This window comes from Glossina fuscipes, unplaced genomic scaffold (genome assembly GCF_014805625.2).
Source record: "Glossina fuscipes isolate IAEA_lab_2018 unplaced genomic scaffold, Yale_Gfus_2 73, whole genome shotgun sequence".
Classification (NCBI taxonomy): domain Eukaryota; kingdom Metazoa; phylum Arthropoda; class Insecta; order Diptera; family Glossinidae; genus Glossina; species Glossina fuscipes.
This window is the reverse complement of record NW_023998436.1, coordinates 1,267,972-1,288,002: the sequence shown is the minus strand read 5'-3', so window position 1 is coordinate 1,288,002 and position 20,031 is coordinate 1,267,972. Positions and strand designations below refer to the sequence as shown.

The following is a 20,031-nucleotide window of genomic DNA, read 5'->3' as shown; positions in this document are numbered from 1 at the left end:
AAGAATAAGAACATCTAGCGCGCTATAAATATGGATATGGACGGTTGTTAGTGGTCTAGTAGAGCGGGTTTTCCCATGTGAACGTTCATAAAAATATTTTATGAAATTTACGATTAGTATTATGACTTGACCGTACGTATCGAGTGGTGGTGTTAATGTGAGTAAAATTCAAATTCAAATAAAGTGTGAAAATATGATAATATAAGCAAAACTGTGAAATTCGATAACTTATTGATAATTTAGCCGCATGGCATGACGAAGCAAAGTTTTTTTTTCTCCTTTTTTTTTTTTTCATTGGAGAACATAAAGTCCATTAAACATCGTTTAAGCGTTATTTAAAATAAAATAGAAAAAAAAAAGCAATAAACAAATAAATAAATAAAAATTCCTAACCGTGTTCTTATAATTTATGTAGATTCATATCAAAACACCGTTAACAAAATTGCTTATACAAAAAAAAAAAAAAAATAATAATAATAATAATAATAATAATAATAATTTGATAAAATTTCATGTGAAATTTTTTTTAAAGGAATATGTTACTGCTGCTGTGACTGACTGCCGCTTTGGATATAATTTTTCTAAGAAGAACAGAAACAAAGTTCGAACCACGATTTACTAATAAAAATGTTATTAAATTAAAACGCTTGCGTTTGTCGCACTTAAATAGCTATTAAATACTTATGAATGTTATATTACAGTTTAAAAAGTCCGTATAAAGAGATAACAGGGATTTTAAATATCATTTGAAACGATACATATAAACTACACTGCCAAAATGCAGTCTTGCAAAGCAGAGGAAAGGCCAAAAAATCCCCGCGAAACTGCAAATCCATTATCTTCACTCATGTTCTGGTAAGTACGGAAATTTTTTGTGAAGCAAACTGCTTTTGAATTATACTTTAGAAGCACTTGAAAATATTATCAAAACTGATTTGCCATCTCAGGTCACTTTCACTTGAATGGTAGGGTGTGATTATGAAGAGCTCATCTAACAGATACTCCACTCCACTTAGATTATTATGTGACTTTCTGTTAACGTTGTAGTTGCATCTTTTACGGGTGTAAGCTCACCTCCTAATAGATATTTTGCTTAGAGTATTGCGGTAGGATGGTAGCGGCCTAAAAAAAAACTTGGCTAACAAAGGCTCACTTAGGTCAGAAATAAGACAATAAAGGACGACGGCGCGCTTAGGCAGATTCGCTTAGGTTGAAGGACAACGGGGAGCTCTCCTAACACTGGCTCGCTTAGGCCATTGAGTACCTATAGTGATAGATCTACCCCAATGTGCCCGCTGATTTCACCTGTTAATTTGATGAGCGATAATTGTCGCCGCCAAAGCATTCGAACAATCCGCTCAGTGTAACGTGCAGTTACTGCTCAGATCCCAGAATAAAAAACCAGAAATAAGACAGTTAGGATTTTGCTTGTTGTAGCTATTGCCAGCATAATAGGAAGATTATGAAGAGCTCGCCTAGCATCAGGTTCACTTACGGAATGACAGAAATAAACTCATTACTATATTGGCTATTGCGTTTCTGAAATGGTCCAAAAGCCTAAATTGAGTATCTGTGGATGGGGAAAATTATTTTTAAATCTCTACGGACTTGGTGGATTTATCCGTCACGATTACATAAGAGACTTTCAGGGCCCCTGAGAAATAGCCCTTTCGCGATGTTTAAACACAAAATAGAAAACATTCTCAAGACCTTCAGGAAAAATTGAAACTACTTTTTTGCTATTTCGATTACTCAAGCAAAGCGAATAGATTACCCTCGGATAAATACGGTGATTGCTCTTCCCGTTTAGTGCGCCTAGGCGGGATGAGGATTTTGGCCCGAATTTTAATTGGAAGTTCTTCAAGGCTTTTATAGTTTTCTGAGTTGTAACCCAGTTAACGTATACGTATCGTATACATACGTGGAAAGATGTTCGCTTAGTGCGAATTTTTTTCGCTGAGAGCACTGTCAACCTGCTCACCGTTCAATGGCGACTATATTTGGCCTTTTGCGTTCAACATCCGCAAAGCTGCTGAAACGTAACATGTAGTAGTATGTAAAGTCTTGATTAGAGCAAGAACTGAACTTGATTATTGATAATGTACGCATGTGTGTCTTTCTGCCTGATCGTCAAAGGGAAACGAAGAAGTGTTTTCATGGTGTACCATGTAAACGATAGCTTTTCACTTTAAAGCTCTTATTTATTAGATCTGCTCAGTTACACAGCAAAGAAGGGTTTAAGGTTTACTATCTATGATTTGGTGACGGGTGCTCTTGGAAGCTTCTAAGAGGAGCATTTTCTTCTATACGAAATGTTAAAGGATAGAGCCAGAGTTAGACATGTGCTACGTGATGACATACTCGGAAGCATTATTTTGTCGAGAAAGCATAGTGTGCCAGGTGACCTTCCGGAATAAGATAACACTCAAAGCTATATAGCCTAGTGTAAGTCTAAAGGACGGTAAGTCAGAAATATGTGGATGTCCACGGGGATCAGGTTGCCCAAATTAGAATTGCCCATGATATACGCATCAGACCACCACCATAAATGCCTTCTTGCCTAACTACGGCATACGATCATTCGAACAATGAAATAGTTCTCTACGCTGACCAAGCTAGAGAAAATCGGGTCACACCCGTTTTCTGATGTGGAACGTCAGGAGTGATAGGTCCATCTTTAATGGCGATTGTCTTATTACTTGAGGGCATTAGCGATCGCTTATCAAATTTACTGGTGTGTCTGGTCCCTAATTTTTTTCTGAAAGAAGAATAAATTAGACTTAAAATATCTTTTTGTGACTACCGTCGCATCTGGTCTACGAAATAAGATATTCCGCATATATATAAACATCTCATCAAACACCATATATCTTTTCTACCTTACGCCACTTGCGGTGATTGATTAAGAATCACTTTCTGATTCGATCTAAGCTTGTCTGTCCGCCTGTCTGTCTGGTTTTCTTGTTTTCAATCTACAAGTCGCAATTTTTAGAATACTTTGCTGAAATCTGATACATTCACATGTTTTCTACCAACCATGGACGCTATTAAAAATGAAGATCGGATCACCTTCTCATCCTTATGACGCATTTTCTTTTGAAAAACTGTTAATATGAATAACATTAGAGTGGTGTAGTGTGTTTAATGGTGCATTGTGGCCTACTGTAATGTTTTTATTTGTTTGTAGCTAATATTAACCAGATATATGTTATATTGACATCTAGATCGTATGGTATATAGGACCATCAAATACGTTTCTTTTTTAAGTTATATAACGCAAGCACTTACAATCCAATTTTTGCAATGCTTCCTAAGTAATGTGTAAACCAACTCACAATTTTAAGCTTACTATCCGCTTTTATGCAGGGATTGGCGGAACGTTCGTCATAATTTGCCAACTTAACCTGAGGAACGTTTATAGAAAAGAATCTAAAATCAAGTTTGTTGATGAGTTAAGAGAAATATATAAAGCGGGAAATTTATATATTTTTGTATGAATCCTTGACGCCAACCACTTTGTTCAGAAGTATATATACTTTAAGGGATCTTCGAGGTAGGCCTTTAGAAAAATTGAAAACGTCCAATACTTTGTTCACAATGACGAGCATGAAAAACTTTTTCATCGTCTACTCTGTTACTGTCTCTCTATATTTACGAATCCTCCTCTGTGGTATTCTCTACATATACTTATGAATTCCCTACTGCGATACTGTTTCTATATATTTATAAATCCTCTACTCTGTTACTATCTCTATGTATAAACAGATTATATCTAACAGTAACTGAAGGTTATTACGATTGATTAAAACGAAAATTATTTTATAATAATGCCTCTTAATTCATTACACATGTTCCTAGTGACTAATTTCTCTCAACTCGGCCAGTATATATTAATAATAAATACAAACGCGACTTGTTTTTATACCCGCCAACGAGGGATGTGGGTATACTCATTTTGTCATAACGTTTGCTACATCTAAAAGAGAGCTTCAGAAATATGGTATATATATTCTTGATCATCGTGAAATTCGGAATCAATTAAGGCATGTCTGTATGTCTGTGTGGTGTGATGTTTTGACATTCTCCTGGTCGGAATAATTAGGATAGCGATCTCAAATTTGATAGAAACATTGGCGGTTTCTGCACCCAGGTTAGTATTCAAAGTGGGCCAAATTGGTCGAAGAGGACCCCTGCAAATCTTCTGATTATTACTCGTGAATTACAATAGATAAACTCACTAAATTTTGAGTAGATGTATATGGGCGCTGCTATAGTACCTGCAAAGATATAAAAAAGTACAGTGTCTGGATCACTAAAGATTTTAATGATGGGTATGTGGGTAAACGAGATTCGTTTCCAGCCACATATAACTTTCTTACTTGTTTTTACTTGTTTTTTTTTTTTTTTTTTTTTTTTTGGTGAGATTAAATAATTATAAATCGATTCAGAATAAAATTTTGATTTTCTTTTGCTCTCTCTTTCCCTTTTCATTTCATTCTTTGATGATTATTACTTTTTCTTTTTTTTGCAGTTTCGTAATGCCATTATTTTTTAAAGGTCGCAAGAAAATCTTAAACGAAAGTGATCTCTATCAGGCGCTAAAAGAGCACAAATCCGGTAAGACATGTATATATATATATATATATATGTAAAAAAGTAGTTTATTTTATGCATTTACGTATGCAAATAGATCCAAAAAAAAAAAAAAAAGAAAACATTCGTTCATACATTTAAATAAAAATTTATTGCATTGTATGCATGTGTGTGTATATGTACGTACATATGCATGTACAAATAAATCCATTCTGGGTAAACGATTAAGAAATTAATTATTCTGAGAAACGCCATTTTATAAATAATTTTAATGAAACAAATAATACGTTTTTGCCCAAAAATAATTTTTTTTCTTTTTTTTTTTTCTTCTTTATTCATTCTCGATAAAACTGAATTAATCATAAGCACGTGAATTCATTCGGCAAATTGTTAGTTAGTAAGGAATTGATAATTTGCAACACATAAAACTGTATTGGTTACGTCCGCGCCCGTTAAAGGGAAAATGAAATTAAAATATATCTATGAATGTGTTTAATTGTTTACGTATCGCGCGCATGTACTTATATGTATGCATGCATAACAACACTTGTTGACATGTAATTATATATGCTTAACATGTCTGATATTTATTTTTGTGTACTCTCAACACTAAATGACGGCATGGAAGTCTTTCTTTTCTATTATTTGATTCCGATGGTTATGCAACACCCTCTGCTCTTTTTTACACACGCTACTCAATGGTACGGGTAACCATTCTTTGTCTTAAGCTATTCAAAATAGTTCGAAAATATCGGAGAATATCTTCATATATTCTTAAGATACCGAAATCCTGAAGTCCTGGCCCTAGTCATACACGCCTGCATCAAACCACAATTACCATTGATTTCTATCGCTTCCCAGCAGCTTATAAAAATTGTGTACTGATTTGGAGCATACGGTCGGTGGAGTCCTGGTATCTTCTTACACCAATCTTTCAGATGACGTTGCAATATATAGATGTAACAACATTTTGGATTATATTGCAATTTGTTTTGGCTTATCTCCGATCCAATTTTGCGCTGAATGTCAAGATAGCCTTGCAGAATTCTTGGAACATATCCCGCTTCCATTTTGAAAGGAACTTGCGAGTTATAGCTTTTGCATCTACTAAGCCCGTGGCTTTAGACGGACAGAGTTTGTTTCTTGTAGTAGATATAAGATAAATGCTATTATTAGTTATTGGAGATAACGCAACGCCTAATGGAGAAGAAGCGGTGTTATTAAATAAGCGTACCCAACTTGATGCATTTTGCTTTAACTAGGATTGACGTGTGGCCGGCTGCAAGTAGACTGCATGCTCGATTGATAAAGGCGTAACCACCTTGCTAGACTGAGGCCACATCCAATGTCTCCGTCCCCCCGTCCCGCTGCCACGCTCTTCCTACTTATTTTCCGTGGCTTTCTTCACATACGTACAACAAACATTTTCCGAATAACTGGTGATTAAAAAAACCCGAGTGCATGGTCCTTACTTAGTAGTTCTGGTGTAGAAATAAGTCATGATCATAATAAGTCGTGGTGTTAGAAAAAAACAAAAAGTGGGCACACATCTCTTCAGCGACAGTTCATAAAGAAAGGTACGGTATATGCTTCGTGCCTAAATGGTAGGCGAGTGATTGTGATAAAAAGTAGATCACGTCCGATAAAATAAATTAAGAAACTAAAAAACTAAGAAACAAGGGAGCACTTTTTCCAAAGTATCCGATACAAGGTATTTTTATTTACACTTCGCCGATGAGATGTTATTTCCTTAACGTTAACCATTACTGTGTCATCTTCATTTCTCATCATTTGCCACGATTTATGATCGCATTCTGGCCTTTTGGTCTGTCGCTACCCATAAGAGGCAACTACGTCACCTTATTATAATTTTTGTGGCTTTATATCAAGTTTGGCATTCCGGAGCAATAACCCCAATGAAACTCTCCAATACCAGCTTTATTATAAAACGAGGATATTAAGTCACGCAAACCATAAAGAAAATATGCTTTGTGATATCTCTTTGTGTTCTTGTTAGTCAGAACAAGGCTCTTAATAGCTCTTTTCTTCGAAAGAGGCGGGGAAAACAAACCAACAATTTTTAGTAATCAGATAGATAATAAATCTTCGATCGAAATAGATATTGTCCAGAAGGATTAAGGCGAACACGGCGGAGAGACAGTTTCCTGCTGCTAGCTGTTACAATACGAGCGTAAATGTCCTCACTTTTAAAATCGGCCTGAGTGTGTACGCGATAGCACACTTAGCTAATTTTCCTAAATGGAGATGCCAAGGATGCTGCGGTTGTTTGTTAAGGCTAAATAGTATCGAGTTTTGGACTTTTTTGGCCCGGAAAGCCCGACTTTTCATTCTGCGTACATATTACTTGATTAACTTATACTCCTTTTTACTTTTTCGCATACAAAAGCCACTGTTTGACAAATTAACGATAGGTAAAAGTAAAGCCTATATGCAGTCGGTATTTGTCCAGGAATACAATTGCAGCTTTTTGCTTATGGTAGCTCACTTTTATTTCATTTTCAATTTTGGTGCTAATAGTCTTCAATTAAGCAAAAATATGACAAAATCGTACTCTTTACTTCCAGCAACAGGCGATTAGACAAAAGCCGTGTCTACCAAGTTAGTGTACGTCGGGCCAAATCTCTGCGTGGTGGACCATACTTCGTCGTAGTTATAGTAGATGCTGAACCCGTAACATTTACCAACCACGCTGCGGCCAGTCCCTACATCTCTCTCTTTCCCTACTTTCTTCTGCAGTCACAGTGTTACACGTACAGCGGACATCTCCTGAGTGACTGCTCATATTGAAAAAAAAAACACAGGAATGCTTGTGAATTGCGGCCCTTTTCAAACTAGATTTGAGTCTACCACTAAAAAGATATAAAGACATATATATATTTTTTCCTTTAATTTTTGCAAACCAACCAGCAAGGGAATAAGAAACGGATGAATCGATGGACGGACAGACCGACATGATCAGATTGACTAAGGATGATTACTTTGAACAAAAGTATACATAGAGATTGAATGGCAAGAGTATGTGTAAAAAGATACAAAACGAATCGAAGCTTGACTTGTCTGAAATTACGTTAGTCAGTCGTGTCTACAACACGTCAAAGATTGTAAAAAGCCAGATAGAGTTTTTTCAAGATTAAATAGAAAGCAGTTTGAATTTCTAGCTGATCGGGTCCGAGTTTGTTGGTCGTAAATCTGCAATGTTCATACAGTCAAACCTGTTTTTGTGCGGTAGATAGGGACCGCAGAAAAAAAAACGCACAAAAAAAAATATTCAAAAACTTCATAAATAGCTATAAGAAATAATTTTTCACAGCATATTAAAGAAAATTTTTTTTATGCGGTAGAGAGGGACCGCATAAAAAAAGTCTCACTTAGAAAATATGTCCAAGCTTCACGAAATAGCAAGAAAGTGCTTTCCAAACAAAATAAATAATTAAATTACACATTGAAACATTTAAAAAAATTTTAATTTCTAATTTTAAACAAGGCTGAAATTGGCTGATGCAATATATGCATAAGAACATTGAGCATGCCTAATGAAATGGGCTGATGCAATAGATATGAAAATGGCTGTTGTAATGTGTACATACACACTGATAGCAAAAAAAGTGATGCCAACACAGTTCAGATTGACCTAACCTCTCGGCGAAATTCAATGTGTCGATATTCATATACCGCACAAAAAAAGAATCGCACAAAAAGAATCGCACAAAAAAAAAGCGCATAAAAAAAGACCGCACAAAAACAGGTTTGAGTGTACTTAAGAAATTCTGCGGATTATCCACTGTTGGAGCAGTCCAAATGGCATAGGTTCTTACAAACTTTGATCCGGAATTGAACATTAGTACGAATTCCGCGAAACTGGCCATTCTTTCATGAAGTTTCCGGTTTGATGACCAAAATACGCAAAACATTAATGAAGCAAACGTAGCCGTATTTTTCCCGCTAAAGGAGATGCTTTCGCACATTCAAGAAGGAGATTCAAGTTTGATTAATTTTGGCCGTTTTTCTGGAACATACAGACACAAAAACCCGTCAAAACCATCGCAAAGTATATAAATTTGAGGAATTTTGATGATAATGAGACACGAAATTAGCCTTAAATCCTCAAAACTTTTTTAAAAAAAATTTCTAATTGATTAATCTAGAGTGGCTTTTATTACCTCCGTCGTAAATCCCGTACGATATATATATGGTACACGATATATATATGTGGTACGAATAAATTTTTGATCTGTTGTCTTAAATAAAAGTTTGGATCAAATTTCCTTAAATCCAACACTAATTCGTACATGCCTTAGGAAATCTTGTATACCGTGCATTGTATGCCGTATATAGTTCAAGCCAACATTTCATAGACAATTGTTTAAACTAATGCCCAACTTCAAGGCTTTAATTTAAGGGGTAGCGTCACTGTAAATTTTCCAAAAGAAGTTATGTTTTTCTTTGCCTAATACAGTTTTTAAACCTTCTAGAATATGTAAGAAAAAGTTCATAAGCCCTAAAAAATTTATTCCTCGAAATTTCTTACTTTTTCTAGAAGAGGTTACCCGCGTACTATAAGCACCTGTTAATAAGTTACGACCACATATTCTATCTTTTGATGTCTAACTTCTCTAACACCTCTAAAGACTTTCGAGAATCAAATGATTGAAGGAAGCGAATGAGGGGCAGTACCTTAACATGAAAAGACATTTTCATAGTCCTGCGACAAGTAGAAAAAAGTACGAAAATGTCAACAATATATAACAAAAATTCAAAGGCTTTTTTTTTTCGAAACATAATTTCTCGAAATGACCTGCGAAAGAACTGCAATTTTCGCCGAAATATTTTACAGTGTCTATAAAATAACCCAACGTAAACGATCTTCCATAAGTTTGTTTTAAATATTTTTATACCTTACACAAGGTGCGAGAGCATATTAAGGCGAATGTAGGCAACCCCCAGAGAAATGGGCGCACCGATCCATTCAGAAAGTTATTCTGAGAACTGATTTTCGGCTTGTTTGTCCCTTGATCCGCATTCTTGTGTTTAACCTACAGTTCGCAACTTTTTACGCCCGCGTGTTTTCGCAAGGAGCACTGTGTGCTTTGCGATGGCAACTTTTCAGCAGCATTATTTCCTCGAAAAAGGATAGTGGCCCGGCCTACCGGGACATGTGAAGAATCCGAAGGCAAGACTGGCTACAGCTGCGTACAGTAAGAGATTACACAAACCTGTAAAGCTTGGTGTAAGTACTGTACGAGCGATAAGCCATGAAAACTTGTGCGCGTCCACAGGGGTTAGGTTGCCCAAAAGTAGGTTTGCACCTGGCAGAAAGATGGACCCTTTTGACTGTTGGGAGAATGCCTTCTTAACTGACTGCTTGGGTACGACCCTTCAGGGAGTGTCGTGGTGGCTGTGGTTGCACCAAAGTTTCATGGAGAGCTACCTAGGAGGCGTGTAGATAGGCCTCGCCGCAAACAAGTGAGTGACAAAATTTTCTAATTCGGTACCTCAGTGTAGTGGGGCCCCCTTCAATGGGGATTGTCTTACTCACCGGGGGCCCCCCGGGGAGTAATTGCCGATAATCATACGCAACCCACTTGGTTAAGGCTTCATGCCAGGTGTGGACGTTAAGTCCTATAAGGAATCTATCCGTCCGTGAAATGTCTATTGTAAACACAATCTTGAAACGAAGCTATTGAAAATGGGCCACCCAAAGTGCCACGTAAATTGAGAACACCTCTATTTTGAACGTATATTATATAGGCGATACTGCAATATCTGTAAATAGGAAAAATTGACCACACCCACCCAATATTGTAGTGTATCAAAATTTCATTTTTTTTGCAACATCTTTACAAGCTTCAAAAAAGCTTCAAAAACCCGTAAAGTATATAAATTCTTGCTCAGTTTTACTTTTCGAATGCACCTAAACATGTCTGTCTGTTCCTCTGTCGATCTGTCTTCCTGCGAAACTATGTGGTATTCGTGGCAAATAAAAAAAATGTAAGAAGTGATTTGGACTTTTCCAATGACTCGACTACAACGCCCATACGCCCACGCGACAAAAACTCTTATTTTGAAAACAAAAAGAAAATCAGCCGCACCTACTCCATATTATAGAGCATGAAAATTTAGTTCTTTTACTTTTTTTGCCTTTTTTAGGACAACAGTGATGGGTATAGAAGATTCGGTCACGACCGAATAAAGTTTTCTTACTTGTTTTAAATTCAATTTTCAATGAAAATAGGCGTAGACTGTAGAGCTCCTTTAAAAATATTTCACGAGAATAGCTTCGATACTGACATTTTTTAATATTTTTCTGAAATAATTTTTTTTTAGCACTTGAAAGTATGCTTCTATTATTATGCTCTATTCTATTCCTTCTTTTCTCTTTCCTTCTGTCCCAAAAAGACTGTCCATGAAACCCTTTTTTACGGTGTTACAGGGATGTTGGCCGTTAAGGAAATAGAAAATTTTTGTAACTTTCGAACTTTCAGCCTGACGAGCGTAGTAAGAATAAATGTAAGATCAGTTTCTTATTCATGTTGCATATAAGTGTGGCTTCTACAAGTGAAAAGAAAAACTTAATTTATTAAAATCCTTCCTGTTTGTCCCAATTTTTTCGTATAATAACACTCTCAAGTCCGGTAGACTTTGTTTTTGATGTAGCTACAGTCAATGCTCAGTCAGTTGCCGATTGAGCAGACACCCATTAGACTGCGGCCCACTCTATCCGTATTCCTTTCTTTTCTGGTTTGCTTCTCACTTCTCACTGTGTCTTTGTTGCGCAGATAGATCACATCCCTAAAGCGATTGGCCCAGATTTAAAAACAAACGAAAAAATTTCAATATCCGTTCTACCCACGTCTAGGATATTAATTGGAAAATTGCCAAACACTTTCGTAACAACCAGACGTTTACAATTAGTATATACCTCAGTCAACGCACTTTAGTTAACAGTTAAAGTATTTGTCTTTGGATGAGATGATGACGAATACTTAAAATTCCTTCCAAAATTAACAATGTTTTCTTATTTGTTTTTTTTTTTTACACTCTATACTCACTGTTGTACGAAGGTATACTAAACCGTGCCGATGTATGCACCGAAGCACCGAAGAGAAAATAATTCTGAACCGCTCTAGGCTGTCTAGACTGTCTGCCTGTCCCTCCGTTTGTCCATCTAACCATCTGTCCATCCTGTATCCTTATGTCCACACTATACGCCACAGATAAGATATTTTTATGAAATTTGACGCAACCAACATAGGCAAGTTTTTGTCCAAGTTCACGAACATTATTGAAAACTTTTCGACCACTTAAGTTATAATGCGTTATTTTGAAAAGCTATTATGTACGAATAACAGTATTAAGCGAAATGTTGGTAGGGTATGTTGTTTAATGACGGGCCGTAGCTTAATTTGTTTTTTACAATTGTTTTTTTTTTCCTTTTTCAGTGGTTATTAGCCAGATAATGATGTTAGCATTATATTAAACAGTGAACAATAATAAGTAAATACTTTTTAATAACTTGGCAAATAGCAAATAATCCAATACTATGTCAAGATGTTTAAATGTTGAGTGAAATACAATAGAGGAGACACTAGACTTCATTAGAGACTTTTAAAATTCAATTACATTTATATCAGCTACTGTTGTTGTTGTTGTCGTTGTCTTTATATAAAAAAAAAGTCATAAAATTATAATTGCTGGCCATTAATATTGCTACGGTATGATGACTCTAGCGATTAACGGTGTTTTTTATAACAACAACTAAACTACTGCATATATATATATAAATATACATTGATTTATACGTGGGTAGAGAAGCTTTTCCCCACAACAACTTTGATTAAAACTTGAATGTAAATCCAACTATAAAAAAAAAAAATAAATAAATAAATAAACAAAGCATAAAACATAAAAATTTACAGCTGTTGTCCTTAAATTACATTTAGTCTGGCATTTAAGCACAAACACACAAACACATACACATACCTAAAATTGTAAAGGTATTTAAAGACATTTTATGCAAAATGCTTTGCACTTAACAAAAATGATTGTCTGCCTGATTGTCAAACAGCCTGTCTATCAAATTTAATTCGTTTCAAATGTTGCGCATAATAAATCTTTATCGCAAGCATGCATACAACGACACTCACTATTTGTGTGAATATATATATATATATCTATATAAATATGTGTAAAAATTTTGTGTAACAATTTGAAAAATTTCCTGTTAATATCTGTTGTACGTATATATATATATATATGTGAATACATGTGTTTGCACGTGAATGTGCGATTGCAGATTATCTTGGCTATAAATTGAACAGTGCCTGGGAGGAGGAATGCATTCGAAGGCAACAGAAACACCAGAAACCCAGTCTATTGAAAACGTTACTGCGTGTATTTGGCTTACGTTTCGCCGCGTTGGGCGTTGTGCTCTTCACATTGGAAATTGGTTTGCGGTAATTTAATTTTTGTTTTTCTTTGACTCGATATTGAAAGCTCGCAAATCACATTTACATTTACATTTCAATTTTCTTCTTTTTTTTCTTTTTTTTTTTTTTTTTTGTTTTTGCATATGGATGGACGGATGGATGGATGGATGTTTGGCTGGTTGGCTGGTTGGTTATACGTGTATTTACGCGGTAATAGAGTAACTCAGCCGTTGTTCCTTGGCGGTTTAGTTTCATATTATGCGAAACGTGACAACAGAAATAACAACTACAACTACAACAGTAATGGAAATGATAAACAAATGACAGCATATTTATATGCGATCGGTGTAATCGTATGCAGTGCTGCTAATGTCCTTCTAATGCACCCTTACATGTTAGGCATACTGCACGTGGGCATGAAAATTCGCGTGGCCATGTGCAGCATGATATATCGTAAGGCATTGCGCCTAAGTAAGACAGCTCTGGGCAATACAACATCCGGTCAAGTAGTTAATTTAATATCGAATGATGTCGGTCGCTTAGATACCTCCGTTATACATATGCACTATATGTGGTTGGGACCAGTCGAAATTGGTATCATAACCTATTTAATGTATAGAGAAGTAAACGATAGATAGATCAGTACCAAGACACTCTCTCCTAATAATGTTTATTATTCTCCTTTATTTATTTTTCAATAGATTGGTGTCTCTTCATTATTTGGTGTAGCGATAATGATACTCTTTTTACCATTGCAAGCGTATTTGGGTAAAAAAACTTCAGTTTTACGTTTACGCACCGCTTTACGTACCGACGAACGAGTTCGCCTTATGAACGAGATTATATCGGGTATACAAGTGATTAAAATGTACGCGTGGGAGATACCTTTCAGTAAAATGATCAAACACACTCGACATAAGGAAATGAATGCGATACGCTATGTGAACTATATACGTGGCATACTTCAGTCATTTATAATGTTTTTAACACGTATTTCGGTTTTTGCGAGTTTAGTCGGTTTCGTTCTATTAGGTCGACTATTGACCGCGGAGAAAGCATTCGTTATTACTGCCTATTATAATATATTGCGTACGACAATGACCGTTTATTTTCCAATGGGTATATCACAATTTGCTGAAACTTTGGTCTCGATTAAACGGATTCAAAAATATATGATGCACGCCGAGACCAAGACCAAGGTGCGCGATATATCTCACGAGGTGGATAGCGAGAATAACAAATTGCAGCCATCTCTTGTCACGGGAGAGAATGGCAAAGGGATAACTTTAAATGGTACAAGTAAACCTATAACTATAGGTGCAACAAATGGTAATGGTAATCATCATCATCATCATCATCATATCGAAACGGGTGTAGTGATCAATAAATTGAAAGCTAAATGGGATCATAAATCTTGCGAGCATACCTTGGAAAATATTAATTTAAAAATAAAATCGCGTACTTTAGTGGCCATTATCGGACCAGTAGGTTCAGGAAAATCAAGGTAAAAGCTTTAATTTGCTTCCCTCTCTCTCTCTATGATAGTGAAGTAAGTTTTTCATTTCCATTCTAGTTTAATACAAGCGATTTTGGGTGAATTGCCCGCTGAAGTGGGTTCAGTTGTCGTGCATGGATCATTGTCTTATGCCTCGCAAGAGCCCTGGCTATTTACTGGTACGGTACGTCAGAATATTTTATTCGGTTTACCAATGGATAGGCAACGCTATCGTACAGTTGTCAAAAAATGCGCTCTAGAACCTGATTTTGAATTATTAGCTTGCGGTGATAAGACAATTGTGGGCGAACGCGGCGCCTCGCTTTCTGGTGGCCAAAAAGCTCGTATCAGTTTGGCCAGAGCTGTTTATCGCAAGGCCGATATTTATTTACTAGACGATCCTTTAAGTGCTGTCGACACGCATGTCGCTCGTCATTTATTCGATCAGTGTATGCGCGGTTTTCTAAGGGATGACATTGTACTGTTGGTTACCCATCAATTGCAGTTTCTCGAACAAGCTGATTTAATTGTAATGATGGATAAAGGGCGTGTAACCGCAACGGGAACGTTCGAATCAATGCGTAAAAGTGGTTTGGATTTTGCAAAATTGTTATTGCAAAGCGAAAATATCGAAGAAAGTAATGGTAGCGCTGGCGACATGTTGGAGCCAAAAATGTTATCCCGTCATAATAGTAAAATGCGAGATCGTCAAAATAGTATATCGTCAGTTAGCTCTGGAGCCGAATCTGTGGCCAGCGACACACCCATGCAAGTGCAAGAAAGTCGAGATATTGGTAAAATCGGCCTGAACCTTTATAAAAAGTATTTTGAGTCTAGCGGTGGTTGTTGTATGTTCTCCGTAATGGCTTTCTTTTGCATTGGTGCTCAAGTTTTGGCTTCAGGTGGCGATTATTTCCTATCGTATTGGTAAGATAATATACATAACGTATTTAATATAAAATATTACAAATTATATAAGTTTACAAAAATCTCATTTATGTGCTTTGATCAAAAAATAGCGAGAATTTTGCCCATTTTCTCGAAAGTTATTTCCTTCTTATTACTATTATTATTATTATTATTATTAACTTAATCATAGAAATAAATTCTAAAGCCGAGGGCTTGAAATATTAGCATCTAAGGCTATCGACCTTATTAGAACATCTGTCGCACTTGAGATTTGAACCTAAGACTTTTGAGTTGTTGTCACGGGTTCCATCGCTTTCAAAGTATTCGCTTTCCGATATCTTCGATACACTTTTGCGTAAAAATTTTCCAGATTAGGAAACCCTAGCCCGCTTTAAGCGTCATTTCGAGTTTGGTCTGTAATCTCGTCTTTATCTCATATATATTTTTGAAAAAGGTTTGCGTTTAAGCATTGCAGAATGGCGTTGCTTTTCGTTGCTCTTCTATGTTTCATATATAAAGGATTAGAAAAAATCTCTTTACGTGCGATATATAAAATTTTCATTAATGGGAAAAATTAACCCCGCCTACCCGTTATCATAGTGCGTCAAAATTTGATTTTTTTTGCAATGTCTTTATAACGCCCAGAAGCAAGCTTCCAAAACCCCACAAATTATATAAATTCTTGGTCAAATTCAAATTCGGAATGCACCTAAACCTGTCCCTCTGTCCATCGGTCCGCCTGCTAAGCTGTGTAATACCTATGCTACACATTTTCCCATCCGCAAAAAAGAAGATATCGTCTACAAATACGCAAAAAATTTTGAAAGTAGTCCAAGCAAGTCAAAAACCATGCCTACAGCGCCAACACGTATATACGACAAAAACAATTAACCTCATTTCTGTGTCTTTTACTCGTCGCTCATAAACTACAACAAATACACGATAAAAATTTCCACAAAATTATTAATATTTATCATTTTAGAACCAATACCGTCGCATAGAATGCTTAATATAGTCGGCCTTGCTCGACTTTACATATAAATATGATTTTTCTCATTTCGATTTCATTCCGTTTAAATTCATAATTTATTTATAATGCAGGGTTAACAAGAATGGACAGACTGATAGCAGCCGATTAAGACGTACACGTTTAATCGAAAACACAAATTCCACGGATCTTTACATATTTACCGCTTTAAATTTTTCGATTGTGGTATTCGCTGTAACTCGTAGCTTATTGTTCTTTAATTTAGCAAAAAGATCTTCCATATCATTGCATAATGCTATGTTCCAAGGCGTTACAAGAGCTGCTATGTATTTTTTTAACACCAACCCAACTGGCCGTATATTGAATCGTTTTGCAAAGGATCTGGGTCAAGTCGATGAAGTTTTGCCCGGCGTTCTAATGGATGTTATACAAATTTTTTTAGCTCTCCTCGGTATTGTTATTGTGCTTTGTCTTGTCAATCCCTGGTACCTGTTAGCTACCGCTTTATTGAGCGTTATTTTTTACTTTTTAAGATCATTTTACTTGAATACTTCGCGGGATATTAAACGTTTAGAAGCAATAGGTAAATGAATTAACATCTTAATTCGCACAAAATGAATTAATTCGTGAAAATAATAAAAATTTCATTGTAGCCCGCTCACCTATTTACTCACATTTGGGCGCCTCGTTAAATGGCTTATCGACAATACGAGCTTTTGGAGCTCAACAAATTCTGATCGCAGAATTTGATAACTATCAGGACGTGCATAGCTCCGGTTATTTCATGTTTTTGGCTACTAGTCGGGCTTTTGGTTATTGGTTGGATTGTTGCTGTGTTTTATATATCGCTGTAATTACTTTAAGTTTTTTCTTATTCTCACCGAAAAATGGTGGCGATGTCGGATTGGCTATTACTCAAGCTATGGGCCTAACCGGTATGGTTCAATGGGGCATGCGTCAATCAGCTGAATTAGAAAATACCATGACGGCTGTGGAACGCGTCGTAGAATATGAAAATTTGGAGCCTGAAGGTGAACAAGAATCTCCGCCCAATAAAAAACCACCAAAAACATGGCCCGAACAAGGTAGAATTCTGTTTGATAATCTGAGTTTGCGTTACTTTCCCGACGCGAAGTCGGAACTTGTATTGAAATCGTTAAATTTTGAAATAAAATCCTGCGAGAAGATAGGCATAGTGGGACGTACCGGGGCTGGCAAATCGTCATTAATTAATGCTTTATTTCGTTTATCTTATAACAACGGCTCAATACTTATTGATCAGCGAGACACAAAATGCATGGGTTTGCACGATTTACGAAGCAAAATATCAATTATACCGCAAGAGCCTGTATTGTTTTCGGGTACAATGCGCTACAATTTGGATCCGTTTGATGAATATTCGGATGCTAAACTATGGGAAGCTTTGGAGGAGGTACAACTAACTACAAATGCAACAATGAACGCATGAGTTAAGAGTTTCCTTTCTTTTTCTTTTCAACAGGTTAAATTAAAGGAGGTCATCTACGAATTGCCAAGCGGTCTACAAAGTAAAATATCGGAGGGCGGTTCTAATTTCAGTGTTGGCCAGAGGCAATTAGTCTGCTTGGCTCGCGCTATATTACGTGAAAATCGTATTTTGGTTATGGACGAAGCCACTGCCAATGTCGATCCACAAACGGATGCCTTAATACAAACTACCATACGCAATAAATTCAAACATTGCACTGTACTAACTATAGCTCACCGTCTACACACTGTCATGGATTCGGATAAAGTTTTGGTTATGGATGCCGGTCGAGTAGTTGAATTTGGTTCACCGTTCGAATTGCTCACCGAAAGTAAAACAAATATATTCCACGATATGGTTAAACAGACAGGAAATATTACTTTCGATAGTCTCTTAAAAGTAGCTCAAAAGGTAAGTAATAAATACAAGATGTAAGGAAGTTGAAAATAATCATCAAAGATCCTATGGCCTTTATACATATATACCATATGTCATCAGCAAAAGATTTGGAAATCATTGACTTTTCATATGTCTATTTGTTTCAAGGCCGTAAAAAATTGGGATCAAAATCTGGGGTATTGTCCTTATTTGATAATGAAACGCAAAATTTGAAAATATATTTGATGCGCCCACGGTCATCGGCATGTATTCATCAAAATTTTGACATAAATACTCACCAAGAGCCGTAAAAATCTGACAAATGATGATCAAACGCAAAATTTAAAAATAGACTTGATCCGCCCACTGTCATCCGCATGTATTTATCAAAATTTTGATATGAATATTCGCAAGGGGCCACCTTATGATTGAATGTGAAGTGAGCCCCAGCAGCCACATGTCGCAAATTCAAAAAAATCCTTTAAAATATTTTATTTTTACCAATTTGATGAATAAATAATTTTTTATTTTTCTTGGCATCGATATCCAGTAAACTCGATCACAATTTCTGCGATTGGGTTTATAGTTCTCGATCAAGTCGAGCAACGCGTCGACAAAGCACACATTTTTCTTACTAACGACTAAAAAATTTTTTTGTCATAAAACTCCTGCCAAGGGGAAGTTTCGAAATGCAGAAAAAGAAAGTAAAACTGGGGCGTGGCGCTCTAAGAAATTTGAGATGTGAGCGAAACCCATTCAAAGTTTCAGCTGGTTTGGCATTCAAACTGTTCTCCTTCAAGGTCGCATCCGACGCCTTGTCATGTAGAGTCCGCCATCACTTCTAGTCCGATAGCTATCAATTCGTCCTGATTTTTCATCCATTTCGAACGCTGCCCACACATAGCGACTTTTCGAAATAAAATGTTATATCGAAAGTGGTCGAAAAAGCTGTCCGTCCTTCGGCCAAAAGACGTTGATCTCTAAATACCATAAAAATATCTCACAAATAAATTCAAAGCAAGATACCCAGACAGACAGACAAGCACTATCAAAACTCCTTCTGGATGGTGAATAAATCAACACAAGCTTAAGAGTTTAGTATCCCTTTTTACTTATTGCATTGTTTTCTTTCTTATTCTTCTTCTTGGCATTTACTTTGTAACGAGTTTCCTTAGGCAGGGTATGACTCAGCCAATCCAGGATCCGTTGCAAGAAAATTTTAATAAAATAATCAGGACCTTCGGGGGGAATGATGTTATGATTTCTTCGCTTTATTGGTACAGGGAAGTTTGTAGAAAATGGCTGGGGCAAGGAGAAGGAACCAGCGAGGTGTCCCGACTTGTCGTATTATTACCGGCTTGTTTTGGTTTCCTCGTTTTACTTGCACTTCTTTTTTTTTCGTTACGTTTTTAATATCGCGCGCACTGCAAGAAAGAACCGAAAACTTCGCGAGTGTCATAGCTGCCTTGGTTCATCCCGGGTTGATATGTGAGTCCAACAATAGTAAGCTACAAGGAAAACGTCTCTCAGTTTTTCAGGGATGGCGATTAAAGCTGAACCAGCTCATCCCCTATCCGTAAGTCATTGGTCCTAAAAAGTCCTTCAGGGATGGCGATTAAAGCTGAACCAGCTCATCCCCTATCCGTTAAGTCGAAATCCTGACAGTCTTTCAGGGATGGCGATTAAAGCTGAACCAGCTCATCCCCTATCCGTT

The 20,031-nt window shown here is 36.4% G+C and overlaps 1 protein-coding gene across 1 annotated transcript in view; it reads left to right on the top strand.

Annotated features, from left to right (window-relative positions):
* Window positions 1-778: 778 nt before the first annotated feature.
* The window catches only part of LOC119638160 (probable multidrug resistance-associated protein lethal(2)03659), a 21,108-nt gene continuing 1,855 nt past the window's right edge, over window positions 779-20,031 (top strand). The window contains exons 1-9 of the mRNA XM_038034821.1: window positions 779-855; window positions 4,532-4,617; window positions 12,908-13,067; window positions 13,258-13,663; window positions 13,742-14,544; window positions 14,614-15,462; window positions 16,546-17,015; window positions 17,086-17,864; window positions 17,934-18,350. Coding sequence (XP_037890749.1) covers window positions 779-855; window positions 4,532-4,617; window positions 12,908-13,067; window positions 13,258-13,663; window positions 13,742-14,544; window positions 14,614-15,462; window positions 16,546-17,015; window positions 17,086-17,864; window positions 17,934-18,350 — 4,047 coding nt within the window. The remainder of the gene's footprint in view (window positions 856-4,531; window positions 4,618-12,907; window positions 13,068-13,257; window positions 13,664-13,741; window positions 14,545-14,613; window positions 15,463-16,545; window positions 17,016-17,085; window positions 17,865-17,933; window positions 18,351-20,031) is intronic.